The sequence below is a fragment of the Sturnus vulgaris genome, chromosome 2, assembly GCF_052056855.1.
Source record: "Sturnus vulgaris isolate bStuVul1 chromosome 2, bStuVul1.hap1, whole genome shotgun sequence".
NCBI lineage: Eukaryota > Metazoa > Chordata > Aves > Passeriformes > Sturnidae > Sturnus > Sturnus vulgaris.
In genome coordinates, this window is record NC_142244.1 from 16408837 (window position 1) to 16435813 (window position 26977).

General features: G+C 40.7%; 1 protein-coding gene across 5 annotated transcripts; it reads right to left on the reverse strand.

The window, feature by feature from the left end:
- Positions 1-7480: 7480 nt before the first annotated feature.
- Positions 7481-26531, reverse strand: LOC106857025 (cell surface glycoprotein CD200 receptor 1-A-like). Of its 5 annotated transcripts, XM_088157857.1 has the most exons (9): positions 24004-26531; positions 22927-23113; positions 20833-21357; positions 18638-18718; positions 17597-17905; positions 16460-16708; positions 15331-15426; positions 14551-14597; positions 7481-13320 (listed from the first exon to the last, which is right to left on the reverse strand). In XM_088157857.1, exons 4-9 carry the CDS (start codon positions 18696-18698, stop codon positions 13204-13206), a joined length of 879 nt encoding a protein of 292 aa, XP_088013983.1. In that variant the 5' UTR covers positions 18699-18718; positions 20833-21357; positions 22927-23113; positions 24004-26531; the 3' UTR covers positions 7481-13203. The 5 variants fall into 5 exon arrangements, with proteins under 5 accessions (XP_088013983.1, XP_088013977.1, XP_088013997.1 ...); XM_088157851.1 differs by having other exon boundaries at positions 22927-26531; XM_088157871.1 differs by having other exon boundaries at positions 14560-14597; positions 22927-26529.
- Between the last annotated feature and the right edge of the window lie 446 nt (positions 26532-26977).

Below are 26977 nucleotides of genomic sequence, written 5' to 3' on the forward strand. Positions count from 1 at the left end.
TAGTAACCCTGCATTCAGCATGGTCATAAAGCGGTGCAAACCACATCCTCCTATTCAATTGTCCAGAAACGTGTGGGTAGCATTTCTTTCCAGATAGCGCTCTTTACAATATTCAACATTTGTTTAATGCAGAAATATCACAGGGACTCTTTCTAGCTGAAGTATTTCACCATATAATAAAGCAAGTGTGGAGTAAACTCTTTCCCTTATTCCCCTATCTCAATTTATTTCTTTCTGTCACTACATGACTTATCCAGACAAATGTTCTGACATGGGAGGTCTCCTTGCTTAAATGCATCTCCTGGAGTTTCATTGCTGTAGCAGGGAACTTCAAACATTATCACCAACATGGCAGGAGATCACAGCTATGAGGTGAGTGATTGTCTCAGCATCACACAAGGTACCTGTCAAACGCCTCAAGGTAAAATGAAGTAAATTGATCTGAAACAAATAATGATAGGAGCTTCCCCAGGCCCTGGTAAGGAGAAGGAAGACTGATGGTGAGCCAGTCTGCTGAGTGTGGCTTGGAGCACAGCCAGAATGAGTGAAATCCACAATCCAGCACCCAGGGAGAGCAGCATTCCAAGAGGTGTCTCTGCGTTCAGCTGAGCTGGTGTCCCAGCAGCACCTGCAGAAGGACAGCGTGGGGACATGCTGGCTCACAGATCCACAGGGCTGAGGTCACTGCAGTCAGGGGAAAGCCAGCCCGAACACACAGCCAAGGAAGATGACAGGCCTGTGTCCTTTTAGTCCTCCCACTGAAATACAAACACTGCTTGCTACACAGTCTGCTGTCGTTAAGGTATGGTCACTCCTGAGCCTTTTGAGGGCCTTTTTCATATAAGCAACTCCCCTGCTGACCAATTATTCCAACTTGCCCTTTGCTTGGCATCACGCTGTGCAGACCATGAATATATTCCAGATGACTCCTGGCCTTTGTTGCCAGGAATGGAATGAGGAGTATCACTGCCCTCAGCAATGCATTTTCTGATCTGGCTGTCTATACATATAAAGCACAACTTAGTAACCCAAAATAGAAATTCAAAATAATCATTTTTAATGCAGCAAAAGGCTGACACATGCTACCATTTCCTCCCTGCTCTTTAGAGCTGTATTTCTATTTCCTTCTTTCACACTCCATCCCCCACATTGTGGTCATTTCCTTGCTCTAACCCCATCACCACGATGTTCTCCTATTTCAGTACTACCCACTTCTTTACAGGTGACCCACTGCTCGGAGAGGCTGCACAGACCACAAGGTAACTAGAGTCTGATACACAGCTTCTACGTGCAGAATTACTGCCCACAAATTCATGGTTTTTTCCACTTGTGTCTAAAGAGCAAACTCAAGCATCTGGACTTCTTGTCAAGTACAGAAATACAGATATTACCTTGTCCCAAAAAGGCTTAAGGGTGCTCTTTAGCACTAAAGACTGCTAAAGCAAATGGGGATTAAAAAAAAATGTTAAAAGAGGAAATAACAATAAACCAGACATTCATATCAGCCAGCAGTTTGCCCTGTCAGGTGACTGTTTTGTCTAGATGTTGCAGAATTCCTTCCTTCCAGGCTACTTCTGCCTGAAGTTCCTTAAATCCAAAGGTATCAGCCAGCACCATTTGTGGACAGCCTTGATAGTTATGGGAGATCAATGAGATTACCATTTCCTTGCTGATCTACTCATCTCCTTTTCAAAGCTAATAAGCCCAAGCTGTAGCAATCTAGGCATAAAACTCAACTAGGAAAAGAGGAACTTATTATTAAGTATCTTGTTTTCTATTTTAATAACAACAACAAAAAATATCCACCTAAAACCAGAAAAAGGCATTTCTTTCTACGCTTCCATTTCACAGGAAGAACACACAGGGGTGTGTTTTCTACAGTCTTTTTTAAAATCAGAAATTAACAGGCAAAGATATTTGTAAAAGTGAGACCAAGATTTGAGTTAGCAGCAGAGGTCGGATCTTTAACCCAGTAAGGTGCAGATGTTATTGGTGTCCTCACTTCCCATGTTCACAGAGGGCACAACAAATTGATAGAAATATTTAAGCAGTCCAGCCTTCAGTCAGGAGCCTCAGAGTGGCTTTGGTTTCTTTTCCTCTTTATTTTTAACACAATCCCCTTGCTTTACTGTCTGAGCTCTTGATTGTCTCTTATAGTAATTAAAATAATGCATCTCCAGGAGAAACAAGGAAGTTTCCTTTGTTCTTTGTCCGCAGTTAGAGATAAAAAATCATACCAGAGAGACAGAGAAGGAGAAACTATTTCCCAAGATGATAAAAGAAAACAGCTGCAAAGAATTAAACCCAAGTCTCCTCACTTACTATGACATTATTTGATTTTCTCCTTAGGCTTCATTATGTTACTTTTAAAAGGCTGTAAAATGTTAAAGTCAGGAAACAAGTAAGGAGCTCCTTTGACATAAAAGTGCAGGGTCTAGAGCAGAGATTTGATGAAACAATATAGAAATTTATTATTTTGGGCTAGTCTCTTTATTGTTAACCTTTAGTGTTTGAAGTCATAGTTAGGACTTCAGAAAAAAATAGTACAACTGAGATTAGTTTAATTTGCCATTAACAGCTGGGGTGTCAAATCCACTGGGTTTTCAATCATTTTAAAATCCAGCAACACAGAGTAAGCCAAACACCAAAACTGGGACTCAGACAAGTGGGATTTTAAGGTAAAACAAAGCAAAAACCATCAGAGACTCTGTGAGTAATCAGTAAAAACAAGCAAGGCTGTAGTCAGCTGGTGTTTTCAGAGATGGTAGAAAGTGAAAAAGTATTTCACATGAGGAAATTCTGCATGAAGCTAGTAGGAAAAATGTTAAGCAGGTTTCTGAGGAAGGCCACAATCAAATTTTCACTCTTTCCATTCAACACCACACTAAGATGGCTCCTCAGGATGCCTCTTGGTACCCTGAGGAAGGGTGTGACCTTCCAAACATCAAGCAGATGTCGAGTTCTTACTATATCCAGCAGTTTTCTTTTCCAGATACAGCCACTACAGGATTTGAGGAGAAATGCATCCTCCTGAGGCAGGTGGTGATTTTTGGTGTGTCTATTTATCCCACCCACGCTCCCAAAGAATGAACACAAAAAACATATGGGAGTCATTGAATGTCTCCCTGGCATCAACAAAGATTCATTTCCATCTCTCCCTAAACAGCTGCTGAATCCTCTGATGTGAAGCCATCACACATCAAATTAGTGATGAGACTGATAATTAAAATTTCCTAACACTTTGCAATAAAAGACTTTGTTTGTATCACTTCTCAAGGCTTTTCACTGCTCAGACTGACCCCCTCCTGCCTCAAACCGGTGCCTCAAATCACAGAAGTGTCTGTGCTAACACAGAGTCCTGGCCCAGCCCACCTTGCCAGGTACCAAAAGCAAACTCAGACCAAAACGCTCTGCTCATTGCAGAAAAAACTCCAGATGCTTCTCTGTAGCAGTTCTTAGCCCCACACACCCTTTTCCTACCTTAAAGAACACTGGCTGTGCATGACTCCAAGCACCAACCCCACAAGATCCTCAGGCTCTCCCAAAGTGGAGGGATGCAATGAGAGCTTTGGGGCTCAGGGCTGTTCCCACCACAGCTTTTCTTGCCCAAAACCTAGCAAGCCTCCCTGTTTGGCAATTAAAGGTATTTTGCAAGATCAGCTGTACAATTGCACAGCTGTTGGTAATTCCCTGAGCTTCTTGATCCTTAGGACAGGCCTTTTTGCAGGACAATCATCTTTCCCCGTGTTCCTAATGTCCATTTCAATAGAGTTTACCCTTATTTTCAGAGCTGGCTGAGCTGATTTTTCCTTTGGTTTAGAAGAGAAATCCCCAATATTTTTACATCTTTAACATAAAGAAATTCCCAGCTTCATTTAAAATGAAATCTTGAGCTTTTTGGTCCATTCTTTACCACTTAGTTCCCCCTAGTTATGCATGATTTTCCCTTTTTAAACTAAGATCACGTCCCCATGTTCCAGATCACATCAACTAAATCAACCCCACTTGCTCGCTCAAGGGTTTTTTTCTATAGCTATCTCCTCTAAGTTGTTAATATTAGTCTTAAAAACAGAATTTTAAGTCATATCAATCCCTGGTTCATAGACTGTGGAGTTAAATAGATCTTCTGTTGTCACTCCTGTGGCCTATGATTGTTAATGGTTTTTAGTCTGGGTGACTAAGAAAATTTCCTGTGACACAAACCTCTGGAGTATTTCACTCTCTAAAAACGTTCAGTAATTCTTTATTTGCATTCAAATTCAACTCCCCAGTCTATCCCAGGAGGGCTTCCTTTGACATCTTTTCCTGGAATAATTCTAAGGGAAACTAATCTGCATTATCCACATTACCACTTTTTTTTTCTTCACATCTTTAAATGTGTTTCTACTCCTCCAACACCTTTAAAATCATTATTCTATCATTTTTGTACAGCCCATTTCCAACATGATTGCTCCTGTCATATAATGTCAGTGCTGCTCTTCCACCTCAATGTAATTGATGTAGTTGATGATGATATTCTGTTTCCTGCTCTAACACCTTGCTTGGTGTGAACACCGTATCTGTTGTCTCCTGACCATGGTTGTAGGCATATAGAAGTAAATACTTTGGTATTACCCACTTAACTACAGTTGGCAGCAGTTTTACTCCCTTTTCCCCTTCTCCTTGTATTATAGAAATAGCTGTAAGGGCTTCACTACTTTTCCAAACAATTTTATTCATTTCTTTATTTAGATTTCTTTTCACAAGTCTTGTTAAGTGTCATCTCAGGAAGCTGTGTCTTCAGCATTATCCACCCTCAGATGAGTCCCCTTTGCATGGCTTTTCCTCCTAACCACACTCCTTGCACTGACTCCAGTGATCTGGAAGAACTTTTCTGTCCTTCCTTTCAAAAAATTTTACCAAATTTCACCTAAACCAAGTATTTCTTGAATATCACTTTCACATTTATTTTTTTATTCCTCTTTGGCACTGACAGCTTTTTTAACGGGGAAAAATCCACTGTTGATTCTTCCTAAGACTTTCAGAATCTTTTTCAGCCTCCACACACTATCCTAGTCCTTCCTCAGGAATGTGGTTCATGAATCTCCCACTCACCAGTGAAAACCTGACCAATTTTTCCTTTACCAGGGTTGTTTACACTGCTGGATGTGCCCTTTTGGGGACAGGTAGGAATCTTTGAGGTCCTCTCCCTGCTATCCTTCCTGACTCTTGCCTCTCTTTTGGAGTGAGGTGTTTTGCTCCTTTTCCACTACTGTTTCTTTTGCTACTTGCTGATTGTTTTCTTCAGCTTCACCACAGCAATGCCTCCTCCTCTCAGCCTTTAACTACACCAAGAAGTGGGTTTCAACCACCAGCATAAACATGTTTTCACAGAACATAAAATTTGTGGAACTCATTGCTCCATCTTATAGATTAAAAGCATTTTTAAAAAGACATTGAAATCATTAGGGAGGGCAGGTTTATCAGTGGCTGTTAAGAGATGATTCAAACACAACCTCCATCTCACAAAGTGCTAAACCCTTAACTGTAAGATGTTGGGAAAATGTTTTCAAAACGTCAGATAGCTGTGGTTTTCTATGGTCTTTTCTCTTCTGGCTATTCTGGACCATCCTGTAAAACATTACACCAAGTTAAAACAGTCTCAAGCCATCTCCAGAATGTTCCCCTGTTTTGCTGAAAGAGAGATGTGTTTCACAATGTCTGGGCTTGTTTCACAGCCAGCTCCTCATTCAAATCATAAAATGGTCTGGTTGGAAGGGGATCCAAATTTTCATCTGGTTCCATCCCCCCCTGCCATGGGCAGGGCATAAGCCACCACAGAGGCATTCAAGTACTGGTTCAGACCCAATTCCATCAAACTTCACCAGGTTGGGCTCTCCATTGATGGCACTAAAACTGGAAGGGCAGAATTGCCTGCCCATCAGGCAGTGTCTGTATCTAAAATGTTTGCTGAGGGTGAACTCCAGATATGTGACTGGCCTTGACATTGCATCTAGTAGAGGTATTCCAATAATTTGGCTTTTTATACATTTTTTTGTCACACATACCCTCTTTTTTTTTTTACAGATGTGCTAATTCTCCATTTGCACCTGAGCACAATGACTTTCCAAATGCAAGCTCTTGTGCAATAACAATAGAAATTCTATGCCAGTTTATATATATATATTTATATATATGTAACTACTGAATAAGGGAAATGGGACTAATGCATTTGCAAATCATTGTGCAGATTGATCTTAAATCATTCTTTGTGGTATTTCAGCATTTGTGAAGAAAACATGAGGCTTAGCCAGCAATAATGCCTGCATGAAGCATGTCTGCTACATTTTCTTGCCGAGCAATCCAGTTTTAGCAGGTCAAGAATCAGTCCCCAATGCTTTTTACTACACTGAAAATCACAGGAGCACACTCAATAGTCAGCCCCATCTTTTCCATGCACATGCTTTGTGTGATCAACAGAGATCTTCAATACATGAGCACTGCAAACCGGTATTTTTCAGTGCCTTCTTGCAGCTGATGCTGAAGTTAGTTCTTGCATACAAAACAGATTAAAAAAAAAAATCACACTGCAGGAAGAGCTTGTTTAACAAAAGCTAAGTTTATCTCATCAGCTGCGTAGCTCAGCAGGAGTGATTTGACAGAGCACAGCACGGGTTGGGGGATTTTATTTTGGGCTAGCTCTGCTCTGATCCTGTGAGCTGAACACCCGTGAGCAGCTGGAGAGCTTTAGGTGAACCCCTGGGGTGCTGCAGAAAAGATGCAGCGTTTGCTGTGTGCTCCAAGGCTGCTGGACAATACCAACCCTGCACAGAGAGCACGGGACCACCGAATTTCTTTCCAAAAGCACATTCCTGACCCAGGCTAACACTGTGTGAATGCATCTGCCAACAAATGACTGCAGAAAACAGCAGCTACAGGAGGGTCCCAAGGACAGAACATAGACACCATCTCTGGTGTGATCCAGCCTCTCCATACCACAGCTCAAAACTCTTTTTGCTCATTTGATAGGCCCTATTTGAAATGTGTTTTTCTAAGAATGTGCTATAGAGGGATGATGACAGCTGCAAGCTGAAAGCTAAAGAATATTTTGTGTTTAGCCAAACATTTCCTCTGTACCTTAGCATCTTCTATGTGTTTCTAAGATTCTCTCCTCTATACCCTACCCCAAGTTGTGTTCCACCAAAAGTAGCTCCAATTAAGGCATTAATATCATCAGTTTGAAACTGCTGCAGTTGGTCAGATGTGGGCAGTACTGACCAACAAGGATTACATTTTTTCCTGTCTTACACCAGACTGATACCAGGACAAGAGAAAGGCTTAAAATACTCACAGGAGAGGAAAAAAAATTTCCATTAGTCTGAGATGCACTTTACAGTCACTGTCAAGATGGGATTTCCATTTGTGTATCAGAAATTCAGATTCTTTCTAAAAGAGGGAAATTATATGCAAACAATATTCTAATAGAAGACAAAGACTGGGATTTTGAGTGCACAGAAGAAAGATTTATTTCAGGTTATTGTTTCCACAGCAACTTTTCATTTTATCCCTTGTGTCGATCTGTCTTATAAGGTCTTTCACAACATTTATATATAATGAGATGTTCTGTTGATGGGAAATTATTAAGAAATTAATTTCTCAAAAAACCCTGTAACTTTTCCTGTGTATATTCACAGCTTCACACACAAACACAGAGCAACGTACCTATGAATCAAGATGTTTGCATATAAGTATACATTTTTATTTTTGCTTTCTATAGTAGCATGAAATTGGCAGCCACTGTTGATTACACAAGAATGACAATGATGAAGGATGTGATACTACGTGTAGCTGGTAGATATTCAAACCTGGAGGCAGGCAGTGCTCCTGAAGGTACCAGAGCTTTCCAGGCACTAACTTGCCTGATTAGGGAGGCAGCCCTAACAATACACTGACTGGTGGTGTTGGATTCCTGAGTTGCACAAAAAGATGAGCAGCCAGACCAGAGCTTTTCAGTAGCTGGCTCACTCATCTTTTTATTCCACACAGCACTCCTCTCACACAAGATGAAGTGAGTTACAGGACATTCATGTGCTAAGTACGTTGTTCTGCCACATGTGGCTGCATGTTTTGCACAGAAGAGGGGGTCGTACTCTTCAGAGATCATAAATCTAACACAGAAACTATTTCAGGGGGGTTGTCCATGGTTTCTTTTTCAGATGTACACATGGAAATCTACAATATAAACACAGCTAGATACGAACATTATGATATGACAATATAAACGCTGTTGGACTGTGGCAGAAGTGAGACAAAAATCAATCCCAAAAGCACTTAGCCTTGTTTGCTCAGCAGTACTTATTGACAGCTGAGAGAATGGAATGAGTTGGAAATGAAATTTTCAGAGCTCAGTACACAGTGATGAGATTAAAGTCAGAAGACCTAGAGAGGGACCATCGGCATAAAAATGCCTTAATAATGTAGAATCCGATGTTTACAGCATCCTCTCTCCTATTATAGCTCTGCTGGTGACTAAGCTTTGCCTGGGTGCATTGACCTTGGCTGGCTACCACCTGACAGTGCCCAGCCAAACACTCTCTCACTCCCCCTCCCCAGCACAACAGGGGGAGAAAATATGATGGAGAAGTTCATAGGTCAAGATAAGAACAGGGACATCACTGGTCAGTGTCATGGGCAAAGCAGACTTGGCTTGGGGAAGTTAATTTCATTTAGCAATTAATAACAGAGTAGAATAATGAGAAATAATAAATAATATTGAAGCCATCTTTGCTCTCACTCCCTCTTCTTCACAGATTTACCTCATATTCCCCAGCCCCAGCAATGCAGCCGGATGGGGAATGGGGTTTGGGAGCCAGTTCAGATCACCTCCACCACTCCTTCTTCACACAGTCCCTCTGTTCCAGCAAGTTCCTTACCATGGGATAGAGTCCTTCAGGAACTGCTGCAATGTGGGTCCTTCACATAGGCTGCAGTTCTGCATGGACTGCTCCAGCATGGGTCCTTTCCATGAGATGCAGTCCTTCAGGAGCAGTCTCTTCCAGTGTGGTTTCTGCCAGAAAACCCACTCCTGCATGGATCCATCTCCAGGATCACAGCTCCTGCCAAAGTGTACTCCAGGATGAGATCCTCATGAGCTGCAGGTGGAAATCTGCTCCTCCATGGACCCCCATGGGCTGCTGGGGCACAACTGACCCACCATGGTCTCACCACGGGCTGCAGGGGAATCTCAGCTTTGGCACCTGGAGCACCTCCTGCCCTCCTTCTCCACTGACCTTGGTGTCTGCAGAGTTGTTCCTCTCACATTTTTCTCATTCCTCTTCCTCACCGGTGCTGCAGGGTGTATTAAATATTCAAAAAATTTCTTCACTGAGAAGCTGGTCAGGCGTTGTAGCAGGCTGCCTGGGGAAGTGGTGAAATCACCATCCCTGGTTGTGTCCAAAAACGTGTAAATGTGTCACAGAGGAACACAGTTTAGTAGTATGATGGTGCTGGGTTAACAGTTGGACTTGATGATCCCAGAAGTCATTTCCAACCTTAACAATTCTATGATTCTGTAAGAAATATGTCAGCCAAGAACAAATAAAATACTGCATATTATGCATTTGGATTTGCTAAGTGAGCTTAGATTCACAGAAGTCTAAGAATAGAAGATGTTCCTCATCAAAAGTGATTAACTTCCCTTATGCATTGGGGAAAAAATTAAAAAGTGAAAGAGACCTGGAGTAAATATGTCTCTATGGAGAAGTTCAGTGGAAAGCACTAAAAGATTCCAAAACAAGTCACTATTTGAAACCTCTTGTTACACACATACAAAAAGCAACAAATGAATGAAGAATAAAATTGTATTTGATGCCAAAAAGAGAAAGAAATAAAACTGGATAATAAAATACTTAGAGGACATAAAAATCAATAAACTGAGAAAACTAGTGCATGTAAAGATTGGGGAGGAAAAAGAGAAGAGTGGGCACTTGCTTAAAGAAGCACCATTAAGAGCAAAAGTACAAACTATGACATGACAGAGAAGTGATAGGAAATGTAGAATAAGTCCCACTCGGTTAATTCCTGAGTTCTTCACTGCCTCCAGCATATGATAGGTGTATACAGATTATGGACACAAAATCGAGAAGCTGACAAGTTATCATTAACAGCAAAGATCACAGAGTTGGAAAGACCAGGTCACAAAGACATCACAGGTGTTACAGTTACTAGAGGAGAACCAAGGAAAGCATTTTTTTGTCATCACAGAAGAAAAGCTGTGACAAATTGATGCCAGGAAGGTTAGATAAAACTTCAAACTTAGGAACCCTGAGCTCTTCACTGAACTGGCAAATACCCTTTGGACATCTGCTCCATTTCCAGAGTCTGTAGGAAAATTGTTTTCTTTCATTTTAATCCTGTTGTTGAAATTTGTGATTTTAAACAAATATTGTTCATAATCTGAAGTCACATTCCAGTTTATGAGGCTCTAAACATAACGCTTTGTCACCATTTTTTTCCATATTCAGTGAAGAGAAAGAGGCATCACAACACCTGATATTTCCAGAAGACAAATTGTTCATAGATTAATCAAAAAGCAGACATCATCATTATTACAAAGAGTGTCCTATGAACAATGTGAGTGAAAATCCACACAATAAACAGGAGCATTTTCATCTATAATCACATCTGGTGCTAAAAAGCTCAAGTTACATTCGGTCAACTGTGCATTTGACTAATAGTTAATCTGAAACAGCATTGTCATGCTCCCAGGCTTTTTAAAAAAATCTTTTTCTTGTGACAATGTGCAAATAGTTCACTCCAATTCCCATCACTTTTTAGTAGCTCTCTCACAATCATTATTCAACAAACAGTCAGCATTTTCCTACACATTTTGGCAGTCTAGAATAACTGCCTTGATTAAATTTTCTGTCAGTGCAAATAAAAAAAATATAGGGTCACCAAAAGTGTACTTATAATTGAGGGGGAAATCATGATGAATATACTCATTAAAAAAAAAAAAAATTCAAGTTGCTTATTTTTGAGACCAGATTGTTATAAGACACCAAACACACAATTTGAGTTATTATTTGGGTCACACCAAGCTGCCTATTCCATACAAAAACATCACAACAGAAAATATTTGAGTGATTTATTTCTCATTCTCAAACACTCAAGAGATGAGCTCGTCAGCCCAAGAAGCAGGGCACACACAGCTCTGGTCATGGCAGGCAGAGAGAAGCCACCAAAGCCCCTGCCAGGAGCTCCACATGACAAAACCCTGCCCTTCACCAGTCACAGCCAACACTCAAAGTACCTATAGAAGCTTTATTGATGTCCCAGCCTTTTTTACAACCACCCCCACAGCCACATTATTCTCTTTGGCCTGATAACTTTTATTAATCATGCACACCAAGCCTAAAAAGCATAATGCCAATGTTATTCCAGGACAGCCCATGGCATTGCCAGAACACCTTGTTCCAGTGCTAAGTCTGCTCAGAGTTCTTACGTTAATGGAAGTGCTGACACATTGCAGGTGACTGGACCAATTCCACCAAACACAAATTAAAGGTGAAAATAAAAGTTATGAGCTTGAAAACCATCGTTTTCAGCCAGGACAAATTGTCACAGATCGCTTCAGAGAGCTTTCCCTCCACACACCATATCTCCCTGTCTAGGTTCTATCTTTTCTGTCTCCATTAGATCTCATCCTTCCACATTTCACTTGTTGCAAAGGAATTAAGAAAAGATCTTACATAACACCCTAACAATCACAGCACACATGCACTGTGATTCCCAGAAGCAGACTGCTCCACAGCCTAAGTGTCCTAATTTTAACAGCCCTGCCATCCTTCAGTCTGGCTGCAATGATCCAGCTTCTGAAAAAGGCACAGATTGCTGTAGCTGTCCATAAAAACAATCCATGCTCGCTTGCCACACTAAGAAATACCAGCCCAGGAACCCAAGTTTAGACCTGACTGGGCAGTTCCTTAAGCAACAAGAGATCTTCCCTGTATTTCAGAAGCTTCAAGTCACAAGTGGCACCTCAACAGCACCTTGGACTAAGGCACTGCTGTGGATTTCACCGGAGCTACAAAACACTTGTCCTATCTAGCATCATTTCAAACCTATTTGCACTACTTCCAAGCTGTCACATATTTCTCCCAGAGGTTTTACACATGCAAAGTGCTTCTCCCTCCCCACAGTGTAGTTACTGGTGCAATAGTATTTGGAAGGTCTGACAGACCTGACCAATGAAAACTGAAATTAACAATCAGTCTGTGGAGGCTTTTTTTAGCTTGGGGACATGAAGATGAGAAGAAATAAATGGTGTGGTTAGGGTTGTGGTTTTTTCTTTAATTTTAAACAAGCACACCACCTGCACTTTATATGACTTCAATGCTTTTGTTCTCAGTAAAACCATGCTGTGACCTCAGCTCCTCAGAAACTAGGAGCAAACAATTTACCCAACAAATATTTACCCAAATAACGACAGGAATCCTTCAGATAAATATGTGCATATTTGCACTTTTACTTTAAAGAGTGACCAAAAACTGTCCATTGATGTTTCTCATTTCCATATTCAGTGTAATATCAAGTTGGTTTTATTTTCCATCAATTACCAATGCAAACAGAAAGATTAATTGAAAAAGAAATACGTTAAAAATTCAAAAATAAAAAAATGTCAAATACTAGCTCATCATCTGTCTTGTGCAACCATCTACCCAGAAAACAAAACAACAAAAAAACCCTAAAACTCTTCTATTTTTGTATTTCTGTTAGATGTATTGCTTTGACCTTCTGTGTTTTGAGGTCCCTGTCACTTTCCGGTTTCCAACACAGAACTTTAAATAGAATGCAGTTGCCAAAATGGAAAGAAAAGTGCTATATTTTCACCAGCAGTTTTTTACTCTGGCACAGAAATATGTACAGAAATATGTCCTTTTTTCTTTTTTTTTTTCTTTTTTTTTTTTTTGAGGAAAAGCAGCACATACACCACAGTCACTTTCAAACAAAATTAAGGTATTTCCCTAATTCAGTCTTTAAAAGTTTCAACTTTTTCTAGAGTTGTACTGATATTTAGAGGAAGAGAAAAAAACTTATTAAACAGTCCTTTTTACCCCACCACTGTCAGGTCAGGAAAGACAAAGGCTTTTGTGGGTAAGGTCTGAGGCTTAAGAGTTGAAATACAAGTTCGAGTAGCTGAGCTGGCTACTTGTGCCTACACTGTTATAAGCACACATAAACAGATCTTGGGCTGTAATTCTCATAGATTTTCTCTGGAATGTCAGGAGGCTTGGCTGCTCGTCTTGTCACACGTGAAGGTGGGAAATTGTAGATTTTAGTCTGCAACAGGAAGAAAAACATGTACCATTGTATTACATTGTAGAGTTTTGTGGGACCGTTGTTCCTATAGATCCCAAAGAAAAAGCAAGAGCAGAAGAAATCTGGTAGGTAACATTACTGTGGCAAAAGAAATGTGATTCCTCTGAGAAAAAGGGTAGAGCACAGAGAGTGAAACGTGAACTGGGAGACAGATACAAGAACAGCCTTCACAAAGCCTCGACAGGACAGCCTTTGAAATTTTTTTTCTTAATATGATCGAAAATAAATTTTGAAATGCTGGTATCTACAGCAAAATAGATGCAAATGAACAATGCTAGCTTCTCTGAAAACAAAACACCAAAACAAAACAAAAACAAAAGCAAAATAGACAGACCACAAACAATCCAATTTCGGCAGCTAAAATCATTGGAAGCCCTTGATCTCTGCAACTCCCCCTCTCATCAGTGAAATTGTCCTGAATGCCACACAAGAGCATATCAGGAAATGCAGCATCCTAACTTCAGAGCACTCTGACTTGTTTGCAACAAACAAGGCACACAACCATTAATTAAATCATGAGCAAAAACCAAAATAGGAAATAATTGGTCTATCCATGTGCATTAAGTGTGGCAGAAACCCTGAGGAAAAGCAGCACATTTTCATTTTGTTAAGCATATATCACAACATACTGGAATTAGACAGTAAGTAAAAGTTGTGGTGGCAGATTTATCACTGCTGTTTCCTGGCTACAAGTATATGAACTGCCATGTAAAAAATAAAAATTTCACAGCTGTGTTTGTCTCCAATACAGCAAAACAAAGGGGACCTTTTTCCCTCTTTGTAAAAGGCATGTCTGGTTCCATCCAGTCTTTAATCAGGCAGGCTTCTGCCATTAAGAATACACATTCTTAAATAAAACATCTGAGTAAAGACTATTCTTTGAAGCAGAAATATGAAAATATTAAGTTTTGAGAGAGTTAAAATTCAGCATTGCAAATGTAACTTATAGACAGGAAATGCACTACACCACTCTCTATCCAGTGCTTAAACAATTTCTCAAATACTCTGATTATACATGACGATAGGGCCACCCAAACAACAGACATTCTCACAGATGATGTGTTCCTCATTCCCCTCTCCAAGAGCTCACAGAGGAAAATGGGAAGTTTGTCAGAGTAGACACATTGCAAAGAAATTAAAAGTTTTAGTGAAGAATACACCAAAACCTGCAAAGCACACGCACGCACAAACCTCACTTACTGTCCTGCTCTGCCTTGTCCATTTGCATAAACAGCAAGCTGAAAGTAGGATTTCAGGAAGTTAGAATACTTTAGATCTGGGGTTCTTCTCCAGCTGCCCCCAGCTCTTAAAAGCCTTTCCTCAAAATACAGTTATCTCACATGTTAAGTTCTTATTGGTTTACATCTTGCTCTTTAACACACTCTTGTTTTATCTTTCCCTGCTTTAAACTTTTGGTCATGCTAGGTGTCCTGGTTCCTACTGGGGTAGAGTTCATTTTTTACATTTAGTATGAGAAATGAAACAAATCAGCTATCTAATATGCCCAATGCACAATTATCTGAAAGATATCAAAGTATGTACATTTGAGCTATTCTTACACTTGCTCAAGGGAAAACTTTTCACTGCTCATGGAAACAGATTGTTTGTGTTTAGTTTATGAACTGTCATTCTTAAGTATAGAATTTTGTGCCAGTAAATGCAGAACAAACAAAATAATTCTAAAAACTCAAAGCCTGCCTTATTCTCAGAAAGAACACTTTTCCTCCTGAATGAATCTCTGATATGTCTATAATGCCTTAATACCACAATACCTATGGCTCTTTCCAAACTCCAGATTTATTTTAAATTGCCACCCCTTTATTTTATGATTTCTCCAAAAGGACAATGCATATATGCACATTTTCCTCAACCCTTGCCTTCCACCTCAGTCTCAGCAATACAGTGCATGTCCTTGTACCTGCACATATTCAGCTGTGGGATTGTAATGTATTTCAGGTTTAAAGGACTCACCTCTGCACCTGAAAATCAAGCATAAAGTCACACCAGTGACAGCCCCGACACTTGCAGCTGCTCCTATCAGGATGTAGAGAAGCATATGAGGAGTGTCTGAGCAATGAGAAAAGAGAGCAAGTTACAGAGTTAGATGTCAGTATCCATGAATTTGTGACATAACTGCCTACCTTAACTGGAGGAAAAAGCTAATCCTCTGCTTTCAAACAGAGAGAAACAGATGAGTTGTCTGGATGCCAACCAGCAATAAGAAGCTGCCTCACACCCCCAGTCATTTGTGTGTGTACAAACACATTTTCATTTTCAACTCATCTGCCTTTACACTCCCCTTTTCTTCAAGTACTATTAGCTCTGAACAACAAAACTGAGCAGCCATCCCTGCAAAATGTTGTTATTAATGACTGGTCTACACTGATTCCTGTTCTTCATACCTTTACTGAGATATTTTGGGAATATGAACACTTATTTAGCTGTTCTTACAAATCCTACTGCGATAGATTTCCAACAGGTCCAACACAGCCAGAGGAGAAGCTGAATTTTAACTTTTACTACCTTTGGAACATTTGCAAGTCACAGACAGACATGTTCCAAGGAAATTTTCTCCAGACCATCACTACTGTGGAAAAGCTGGACATAATATTGTGGGGAAGGTGCTTTTAGCTTCTTTCTTGTTTCTAGCTATCCTACTCTGATTTGACTGGCAAGAAATTATTTTCTCTCAAGTCTCTTTTGCCAGTGACAGAAACTGATGAATGATCTCTCCCTGTCTTCACCTTGACCACAATCTGTCCATTGTCTTTTTCCCTATGCCTTGTTGAAGAGGGGGGAACAATAGATCAGCCTGGGGGGCACCTGGCAGCCAGCCAAGGTGAACCCACTGAAAGCAGAATAAGGAATTCTTGTAAAACAGAACAGGAATTGAAAGAAAAACATGCTGAACGCGTCTCCATAAAGTTCCACAAAGCATTTGGTTTCAAAATTATTAATTTCTCTCTCAATATCCACTAGGACTTCACCTTATAACCCTGCTAACCTAGTTCCAAGGCCCTGGCATTTAGTGGGAACAGCTTCACAGAACAGCAGAGAGGAGCCCAAAGCATGATGAAAATCACAAAATAACATTATTTACATCTCAGGTCCACGACCAGAGTCTGGTTCATGGCTGGGTGAGTCACCAGGCAGGTGACAGAAGGCAATGAGCTGTTGGTCCAGCCAAAGTAGCTCACTCTGGTGACTGTTCCATTGGGGTGATGGAATTCTTCCTCAGAGCTGTGATTGCTTGCAGGGATCCAGGAGATGTCAGCAGGTGGCTTTCCTGCAGATGCTTGACAGACAGCCACCCTGGTCTTGTCATGGGCCAGAGTCACTGTAGGAGGGACTGCAGAAGAAATTTTTAAAAGCCACAACTATGATTTCTATTCGTATTTTATATTTCTACTTCATTTCTAGTATAAAATCACCAACTGAGAAACTGACAAACAGGTAGTATTTTTTAGATTGTATAACCAACTAGTGAGATTTTAAAATAATTTGAAATATTAGCACATCTTTAAAGAAAAACAATACATCAAAAAGTCCAAGGTGGACACCTCAAAAACTAGCTGGCTACATCTAAAATACTGCTTCTGCCTGTTTCCCAAAGGTAATGACAAATTAACAGGAGATGGGATGACAGAGAAGGGTGGGTTAAATAAAGATTTGCAATTTGACTGATGAAGAGGCAGATTGTTGAAGTCTCAGGTACAATATTTAGGAGTTTGAATATGTAGAATCAAAAATCTGATAGTAGGGAAATATAAAAGGAATTGAACAAAACTGTTCTGCTTGAAGTCCAACAGCTCATATTCTGCATTTGGCAAAGCAGGGAAAGGCTCGCACAACACCTACGTCTTTATCAGAAAGGCAACATTCTGCAGGGAACAACAACAAAAAATAACAAAACCCAAACCCAAAACAAACTAATAAAAGAATCCAAACAAAAAACAAACAAATAAAAAAATCAAGTTACTAAAATTAGTAATGGCAATCATAGAATTGAAAATCTGTTTCTTATAATTTTTAGTTATATTGAGATGATTTAACCAATATAGCCAAAACAAAAAGTCTTCCTGTATTTTTTTTTTAATTTATGGAGACCTAGATATAGTTTACCTGACTATATGAGAAAGGTGATTTGATGTATTCATTATGCTTCCTAATATTCCTTTGCTCCTGCCTATGTTGCAAATAGACTAATTTAATTTTTATTTTAGTGATGCAGTCTTACCTAGCACAGTCAGAGAAGAGAAAGAAAGAAAATTCCCTTCACTGTTGACAGCTTCACAGGTGTAATTTCCCTCATCCCCGAGGTTCACAGGGAAAATATGAAGTGCAGGGTCACTGTCAAGTGAATATTTCCACGTGATCCTGTCACTGCAGTTCAGCCTGCTTGTCTCATTGTGATCCCTCCTGTAGGACATCACGCAGCAACTGCTGCAATTCCTCCTCCATGTCAACAGCAGAAAATGCACCTTGGAGATGTTGGGGCAGCTCAGCACAGCTTCATGGCCAGCCTCTACACTCACCCTGTTCTGAGCTGCATAAGATGAAAAAAAAAGACATTAAAAAGATGCTACAGCTGTTGTAAAAGCACAGGAAACTCTTGGCTTCATCACCCTTAAAAATATACTTCCTGACTGTATTGGCAGCTTTGGGGCACGTATTAGTATTCAGCTTCCAGATCCACCTTCCTGAAGTTTGGAAGTGCAGTGGAGATGGTGCCTTTCTGCTGTGGACAGTGATGCTGACGAGCTGCAAGTCCTCCACCGTTATTTTAGGCAACAAATTTCTATCACTGAAAAATTGATGGGGCAGGCAAAGTTCACTCTTAAGGGAAAGGAAACTACTTTTAAAAAATGTATTGTGTTCCTGAATTAGGTGCCTTGCTTCAAGTGCCAGTAAAACCCGGGATAGCTGTGGAACAGACACCTGTGGCACAGTTAAAACCAACATCACTTGGAGCAGTCGTTTAATAAGAGACATATGTGGATCCCTTTTAGTCCAGAAATCAGAGCTCTCCTGCCATTGTCCCAGCTGAACAGATGTGTCTTTAGATGACCAGGTTTGGATTCTTATCAGATTTATCATTCTGTGCCACTCAGCAAGGCACTCGATTATTTTGCCAGCTGAGGTGACATTTCTCTTTCCTTTCCCATTAAGCAATAGGCAAATTTTGCTCTGCTGTATTACGAAGTTTCAGTGTCCTGGCAAGTTGGAAATACAGAGTACCAAACAGTGCTACATGTAGTTTTGAATCTTTCTCACTTACCTTCAACCAGATTGATTGGCAAGAAAAGGAGCACAGCCAGAACTGCCCATTTCTGAGCCATCTTTAGCAGAGGAATCAGCACTGCAAAAAATGAAGACAAATTGTTGTGCTCATCCCTTCAAAGAGAACATGCAGTAAAACCCCTGTTTCTCTTGAAAGCAGAAGTTCTAAACAAGACCCCACGTCAAGTGTCATTCTTATACTGAAGAAAGTAAGGCAAAACCAGGGTTGAAAAAAAAAATTTAAAAAAGGAAAAAGAAAATGAAGACCAAAAAATCCCCCAAACAAAAACAAGCTACTGTTTACAGTTTTTCAAACCCCTGGATCTCTGATACCACTCAGGATCTAGACTTCATCAACTTTTTGGCAAAGAAATTATTCCTCGCCTTTGCATGCTTTTAATTTCTTGAAGAGTAACTCCCCTTTTGGGGCAGAACAAAGAGAGCAACCTTCCTATTGCAAGGGATCAAAACCATCTGAGTTTGTTTCTTGCTTTCATAGGCAGGGTGAACTTAAGAGGCATCTAGTAACTCCTGCTATTCTACAACTGTGCAACCCTTTTAACAAACCATGTCTTATAAATGCTGCCATTTCTCTCTCTTTAATAATTTCCTTTCTGAATCAGGCCCTCACAGCTAGAGATGATTGGAAAATTATGATCCCATCCCAAGGGAAATACTGACACAGTGTTTATATTCCTAAGACAAAACCCAAGATGCAGCAGATAAGCAAACACGTCTGTGCAATGGCTGACTCAGAAATGTCAGATTTGTAGTAACAGGATTTCCTTGTGGGCTCTTTGGACCATGCACTGTTCACACCCTTATTCAAACACAACCAAGCTTCCAAGCATCTGCTGGGAGGAGAAGGAAAAGGTTCACTCTGCACCCAGAGACCCGAATCCTCACCTGGTACCAACTGCCATGGAAGTAACAGGCTTCAGTTACGCAGCAATAAAGATTTCATTTTAAATGTGAAATAAACCACATGAGGATGCTTGGTGGAGAGGAGAGAAGCCACAATGCTGCCACACGTGTGGCACAGGAAGAACAAACACTGCCAGTCACGAGCCAAATGCAAGAGCTGGTGTTTTCCTTAACACAGTGTGATACAAGTGCAAAGTCAAGTCACTGAATCACAGAATGGTTTGGCTTGGAAGGGACCTTAAAGATCTTCCAGTTCCAAGCCCCCCTGCCATGGACACTTCCACCAGACCAGATTGCTCAGAGCTCCACCCAACCTGACCCTGAACACTTCCAGGGATGGGGCATCCACAACTTTTCTGGGCAACCTGTGCCAGCGTCTCACCACCCTCAATAGAATTGTTTTCCTCAAAGAACTGTTCTGTTCAAACTCTAACAAAGAATTGTGATGCAGCTGGATGAAAAGCTTTCATCACAACCTGGTAAAAATGCCAATAAAACCACATTGATCTATATTCTGTTACTAATGTATAACAAGCAACGTAACTCTTACATTAAAAAAAAAAAATCTCAAATTTCATTTTCATTCACATAAAATCTTTGCCATAAAGGAAATATTTTGTTTTGTTTCATTTTATTCAGTGCTGTCAGAAGTTTTGGGATTTTTTTTTCTTTGCAATTATGCATGCAAAAGTTGCTTTCAATAAAAAACGTTTGAAACTTTAAAAATTTTTAAAATGCATCAATACATTCAATCAAAAAAGGTGAAACTTTAAAAATTAAAAAAAATACATTTTGACCAGATTTATGTACTGAATTTGACCCAAGTTTGCAAACACGTTCTCTGTCTCTTTCAAAAGGAAAGTAAAAGAAAAAACAACAAAACTTCCACATTTTCTATCAACAAATTCATTTCTCACCAATTTTGATGAGTCCATAAATATTCATAACAGAATATTGTCATATTGGAACTTGTCCCAGAGAAGTATCTCATTTTTTTAATGCATACAAATCTCATATATGAGGTTTATTTGCTCAAAAGAAGAGGCATTAATGATTTAAAATGGGACCTTACAGAAAGAAGAGAGTGTATGACTGTGTTTAAATATTAATGTATGGAACGCAGAATTTAATCTGCAATTTTTAAAACTCACAACCCTTGAACAGTTGTGCCTCTGAGCGAGCAGGAGCTCTCAAAATCCAAAAAGGAACAACCAAGCAGAGATGAAGCAAACCCATTTAAAAGCAGCAAATAAATACTTGGTGGCTCACCTTGTGTTATTGCCTTTGATGGAATTGAAGTGCCTCAATAGCTGCTTTAAAATAAATCAAAATTTTTACACAGCCTCGGCGGCGGTGGCTGGCACGATGCACGTGTCACTCTTCCAGCCAGGGAATCCTGCCTCTTGGATTCATCCCAAGGAGTGCAGAGCTGGGGGAGACTCACTCAGTTATTCAAGAGGAGCCTGGGAGGGGAGCAGCAGCAGTTCCAGCTGTTCCGGTGTTCCAATTCCCCTTTGGTGAGCAGGGTGACTTCAGCACTCCCTACTCGCTCCCAGTCCTGATGGCTGATCCCCAGGCAGCTCCTGCACACCAGGGAACTGCAGGGATGTACCTGGAGCTCCCCAAGAAGGGTCCAAATATAATTGCAGTGGAACTATCTCAGTTTAGGAGATTCCATCCCAGGTAGTCCCTGTGTTCAGCTGTACGGTCCATCAGCTTCTTTTCCTTGTTGGTTCTGAGACCTTAACATGCAGCTGATTTTTCTCACAGACAGATAAATCCTCCACCCTCTCCCTGCAATGAGTCAAAAAAAACACTGGTGGAAGTACACTGCCTTGAAGAGGATGTGGCAGAGTTAAATTGAGAGAAACGAAGGGCTTTGTGACATGTTGCAACCTTAGCTGTCTGTTGGTACACATCACGCACCACCCAAAAGCCTTGAGTTGTGCAAAGCACCAACTTAAAATCAGGCAAATACATGCAAAGTTCAACGTGATTTAAATGTTTGCTAACACAACCTTAGGGAGGAAAAGGTGAGGTATCCATCAGTGCATCAGTTGCCACCACAACTTTTTAAAGGATATGCAGTATGGCACAGAGCCATTCCCGTGTTTAACTCAGCAAAATATGGTCTTCTTTTAAGTGAAAGCACATTTTAAACGGTACACAAGACCCTGTCTTGGAAGTCTATTCTGTGTAAGACGTGTGTCTTTGGGCAAGGAAGTTCTGGAAGGGCTGGCAAAAAGAGGAAGCAGTGGTACACATCTGTATCAACTCTCTTGCTTCCTCTTATAAGGATAAGGTAACTGCTCTGCAAATCAAGGCTACATTATTTAAAATCCAAACTCACACTTTTGGCAGTCAAAGCAGCAACAGCATCTTCTATGCAGCATTTGATATTTCTACCTCATCACCAAGACCACAGAGCACCCAACTCAAAAGTCTGCAGCTTTTCTGAAGTGAAAGATGGTGGTTATGATGTATTTTCAACAACCCCAGGTCAGCCTCCTCTGCTCCCATTTCTCCCTAGCAATGGTGCTCTGCTGGGAATTCCTCAAGTCCATCCACTGAAAATGAAGAAGCAAAAAAATATAGCAAGGCTTTGAATGCCCTGGGTGGAAAACAAAACATACCAAAAGGGGCAGCAGATAGATATTCCCAAATCTGAAACTGAAAATCTCCGGGGGGAGAGGAGAAGCTGTTTTCTTTCTCCGTTCTTAGCCATCTTCCTTGGCTCCTGACAATGCTGCTGGGTAATGGAACTTTGACTTTAGAGCCTTCTGGTATTTTCATTCTCTGAAATATATCCTGGCCCTAAAAACTGATCCCTGAATTCCTGTACTAGCACAGCAGAAGACTGTTAGCACTGTCAGGGACTGATGGATCAGAACCTCCACAGTGCATTTTCTTCTCAGACTCCCTGTTTGTTTCACAGTTGCTGGCAACAGTTGAAGCCAGAGACGATTTAAAATTTAGTCCATCCAGTTTTTGAGCTAGTTGCATTCAGTTCCAAACCACAAAGCTTTCTCTGCAAAATGGGAAATAGAAGGTGGATGGCTTCCTGAAAGAGAGAATTAGCCTAATAGAATGAGCTCTCAAAACAATCACAAGCAAGTTATACAAAACAACTGTAAAATTGTAGTGTTTAGGTAAATATACCTAAAGGTAAATAGGTTTGAAATTTCCTCCACAGCAAGGCAGAGATTTGTGCTGTCTATTGAATTCATCAATATATTAATATTTAGAGTAATACCAACGTTATAAAGTGTGGATTTTTTCCTCAGGGGAAAACAGTCTATCATACATAGTAGCTGTAATTCCAGAAAGCAGTTGAGCATCGTTCCTCTTTTCAGATATATTTACCTTTTTATCACTAGCTAATCTGGAAAATAGCTTAGTCCCATGAAGTTATTGCACAAGCCAAGGCATATTCCTCACATCTGTAGCTGCCTTGCATCCAGTCCTCTCAGAGGGTAATCCAGTGTTGAAAAGGGGCAGAAGGAGCAAAAGATGAATGAGAGCAACACCACTCTGGTAGCTCATTCTCTTCCTTTCAGAAAAAGAGAAGACATTTGCTTTACAATTTCCATTTTAGGTGGAAAAAAATCCCAGTTCTTGTACCTAACACCTTGACTTCCCCAGGTATAAACCATCTGTGGCCATCAATGTCAGCAAACAGATGGGGGAAAGCCCTGCTGATAGTGAAGCCTGTAAAACCTGACACTTCCATGTTCAAATACCCAGAGGTAATTCTGTCACAATTTGCAGAAATCACGAAAATGTATTTCTGTTTTAACTGTAGCACTGGGCCAGCAGGGCCATGCTCAGCAACTTCTACTCCTGGCCCTAGAGAATTCCCTTATCACTTGTAGGTCATTAACCTCAGGAGCTTCTCTCTCAATCCCAATCCTGCAGCAGACAAATCTATCTACCACACATATGTTCATGATCTTAACTGCTTTAACTCCTGCCCCTTGTGGGCCAACTGCTTTTGCTGCTGATTTCCCAGGGAAAAATTTGGGAAAAACCCACAAGTGCAATTACTGCTTTCAGAGCTGTGGATAACCAGAGAAAAAAATCTTCCAGACAAGAGATGTATGTTCTTCTATTCAGAGATGAACAGAGAGGAGATGGTTTACAGCTTGATGTTTAATTCCTAAAACACTCTTGTAAGCATCAGGATGTATCTCAGATTCCCCAGATGAAAGTTTCCTCCCCATCTTTCAGTCAGAGGTACTGGCCTCCCACTCTACAGCCAAATACGATGGAATTGCACCACACATCCCGAACTGCACATAGAGAATCTACAAACCTCAAGTAATTCCTGCTTTAAAAAGAACAGAAAGAGCAGAAAACCTGGTGTAGAGCAGAAATAAAAGCCCAGGTAGTCCTTCCTCACCTGTCAGTCAGTCTTAGCAGAGATAGAGACACAGCACTTACCCCACCTCTCTCCTTCAGCTCCTCACTGCTCCTTCTCCTTCACATTTCAGGGAACATAATTTTCTCTGAAATCTACAGCTTCCCCATTCCATGGACAGCTGTGAAGATCCTGCAAGAAGCCCCAGGAGCCCCCACCAGCTGGGAGACAGCTTCTCCAGCCTCAAGGAGCTGTATTCTCCACCCTCATTGGAGTCATTGCATAGAAAAAAATATGTATTTTATTTATTTATATATTTTTTCAGGAAGGAAAAAGCAGTCCCCTCTGTTTATAGAGCAGCTAGATCAACACTTACAAACATGAAATACATGCTGCTATTGTATGGCAAAGGAGGAATAGTTTTTTCCTTTCCTGTGTTTTTCTTTTAACAAGTGGAATAAATTGGTTGTATAACAAAACATACCTAAAATAGAAACCCACATCTATATTGGGGAAAAAAACCACACATCCCACCTCTCAAATGCCAAGTAAAGTCATGTCACCAGGGTCAGGATGCCATTTATCACTGCCTACACACTCTCGGTGCACCGTAATGCACCAAAGGGGATGCTTGTCCTTTTTCCGTCCTCACCATATAGGTTTCTTGGCTGTCATAGACTCCTTTTTTTTCATGAGCCAGTTAGCAGCTATAGCTCTGTGTCAGTGGTCTAGGAAAATTCTCCCTGGTGGTTTCCAGTAAAATTTCTCACCTCATTTCTTTTCTGGTTACCAGCACCTCTGGCAGATTTTAAGCTCTGTTTGAGGGAGGATGATGCAGGAGAGTGGAGTTGCTAGGAGGAGTCCTACAACATGTCCTTATTCAGGTTTCTGCTAAGCAAACATCCCCCCATATTTTGTAGATCAGCAGTCTGGAGGTGAAAACCACAGTATAAATTCAGGTCATCACCCACAAATGTTACTGCTGCCATGGGGCTGTGGCCATTGCTGATAAATGATCTTAATTTTCTCATCTTCCCAGAGTGGCTTGAAGTACAGCCCAGAGTGGCAGCTCCTGAGGATGAGGTGGCAGAGCTTCTCCAGGCTGGGAGAACATCATTGTGCCCTGATTCAATGTCCAAAAGTTCTGTGTGAAAAGTTGAGGCACAGCACTATGACACAAGCGAGAGAAATAGAAGATTGTGGAAAAAAAAAAAAAAAAAAAAAAAGAAAAGAAAAGGTCAACTAGCACAGATAATGCAGAAGTGTCAGACAGAGACTCAGGAAGCCACTAGTTTTTTTGTCACCCCTGCCCTCAGGCCTGTATAGGCTACGTGCATACACAGGCTACAGCCATATGGCTGTGTCTGTGCACAGCTAAGAGCTCACTCAAAACACATGAAAAAGCATGACTTAATTTGCTAAAAGTGTCTGTGCTGTGGCCATGTCTATGTGTATTGCTACGTACATGAATATTTTTTAAAAAACATTATATAGAGGTACAAGTTTATGCACACACTTGAAGCTGCTGCACTCACAGCCCTCTGACACAGCAGGAGAAGTTAATTGGCTTGTTTGCAAAGTGTCCATCACTGGAAATCTTAATTTTGCACATTACTTCCACATGGTTTGTTGTCAGAGCTAGTTTATGGCTTTTGTAATGATAGAGACTCTGGTAAAATGATTTTTAAAATGCATCCAAAGAGATAAATTAGAGGCAACTCTGAACTATACAGGCTTTCAACAAACCTCTATGAAGAGGATGATCTTCCCCAAAGAAGGTAATTCCTCATGTGAAAGAAGATGACCTATGGACACCTGGCAGCACTTCATATGGGTGGTACCTGCAAAACAACCCCACTCAAAGTCCAGATTCAATGAGCCCATTACCTCTACTCCATCAGGGTTATTGTACATGTGCTGCAACACTTCTGCAAAGTAGTTTTAATGCAGTTAACAAGGGCATGAGGAGCCTCATGGTGATGCCTTGGGTTTTAGGTTTTATATTTTTCAGATTCTCTGCTGCTTGGTGTGTAACTCTGAAACTTCATGTTAGGTGTTAGTAAGTTCTCTTTACGGGATATTTAGACAAAACATTCCCTACCCAGCCAGAGAATCAAGGATAACTGGTACCCAAAAAGTAAAAACAGCCAAGGGAAGGGGGCAAGCCATGGGGCTGAGACTTCATGGCCTGGAGCTGTGGTTGGACAATTGACCCCAATGTGTGGATGAACCAAAACTTATAAAAGTGTAAAAATTCGTGACCAGGATCCATCTTGGATTTGATTTGGGTGCAGCCCCAGCCAGGCTCTTGCACTGCCCAAGGTGTATCCTTTCAATAAATTCCTATTTTATCCCTTTTGCTCAGGCTAGTCTCTGTTCCAGGTCGGCCTTTCCAGGCATCAATGGGGTGAGGGATCCTGACTGAATGCATACCTGGAAAGTTAGCTTGAAAATCCATTTTCACTGAAAACAACATTTTGATATGGAAGCTCTGGACTAACAGACTATATTTCTTTATAGGCTCTAGAAACATGTATTGCACAATCTACTCAAAGTTTTACTTTGCTAGTTTACACAGGACAGTTCTGAGATGGATAAAGAACTTTCATTCTTTCCTCTAAAACAGGGAGGTGGCATTGCCCTGGCATGGGACAAGAAACAGGCACTACAGATTTCTGAGCAGGTCCTGGAAGAAAACCCAGCTCTGACTCTACTGTTGTCAAGGACAAGGAGAAGTCATACTGACTTGTGCAAGAGAAAATTTTGGGAAAATTAGTGTTTTCTTACTGCTGAAGAGCACTCACAGAACACCTCCCCCCCTCTCCTGGGGCTGCACTATGATTTAAAAATGCTCATTAGGTTTTGTCCTTAATTAACTGCATCTGGGCTGAGTTTCTCCTGAGCTTATCAGAAACACTGTCTGTTCCCAAGAACTGCCAGTGCTGCCTAACAAGCTTTTGGTTTTTACCAAACAGCTTTGGAAACTTATTTTTCTTGCCCAACTAATAACCTGAGTTTAGGCCTAAGCCATTGGCTAATCCAAGCCTAAGCTTGGCT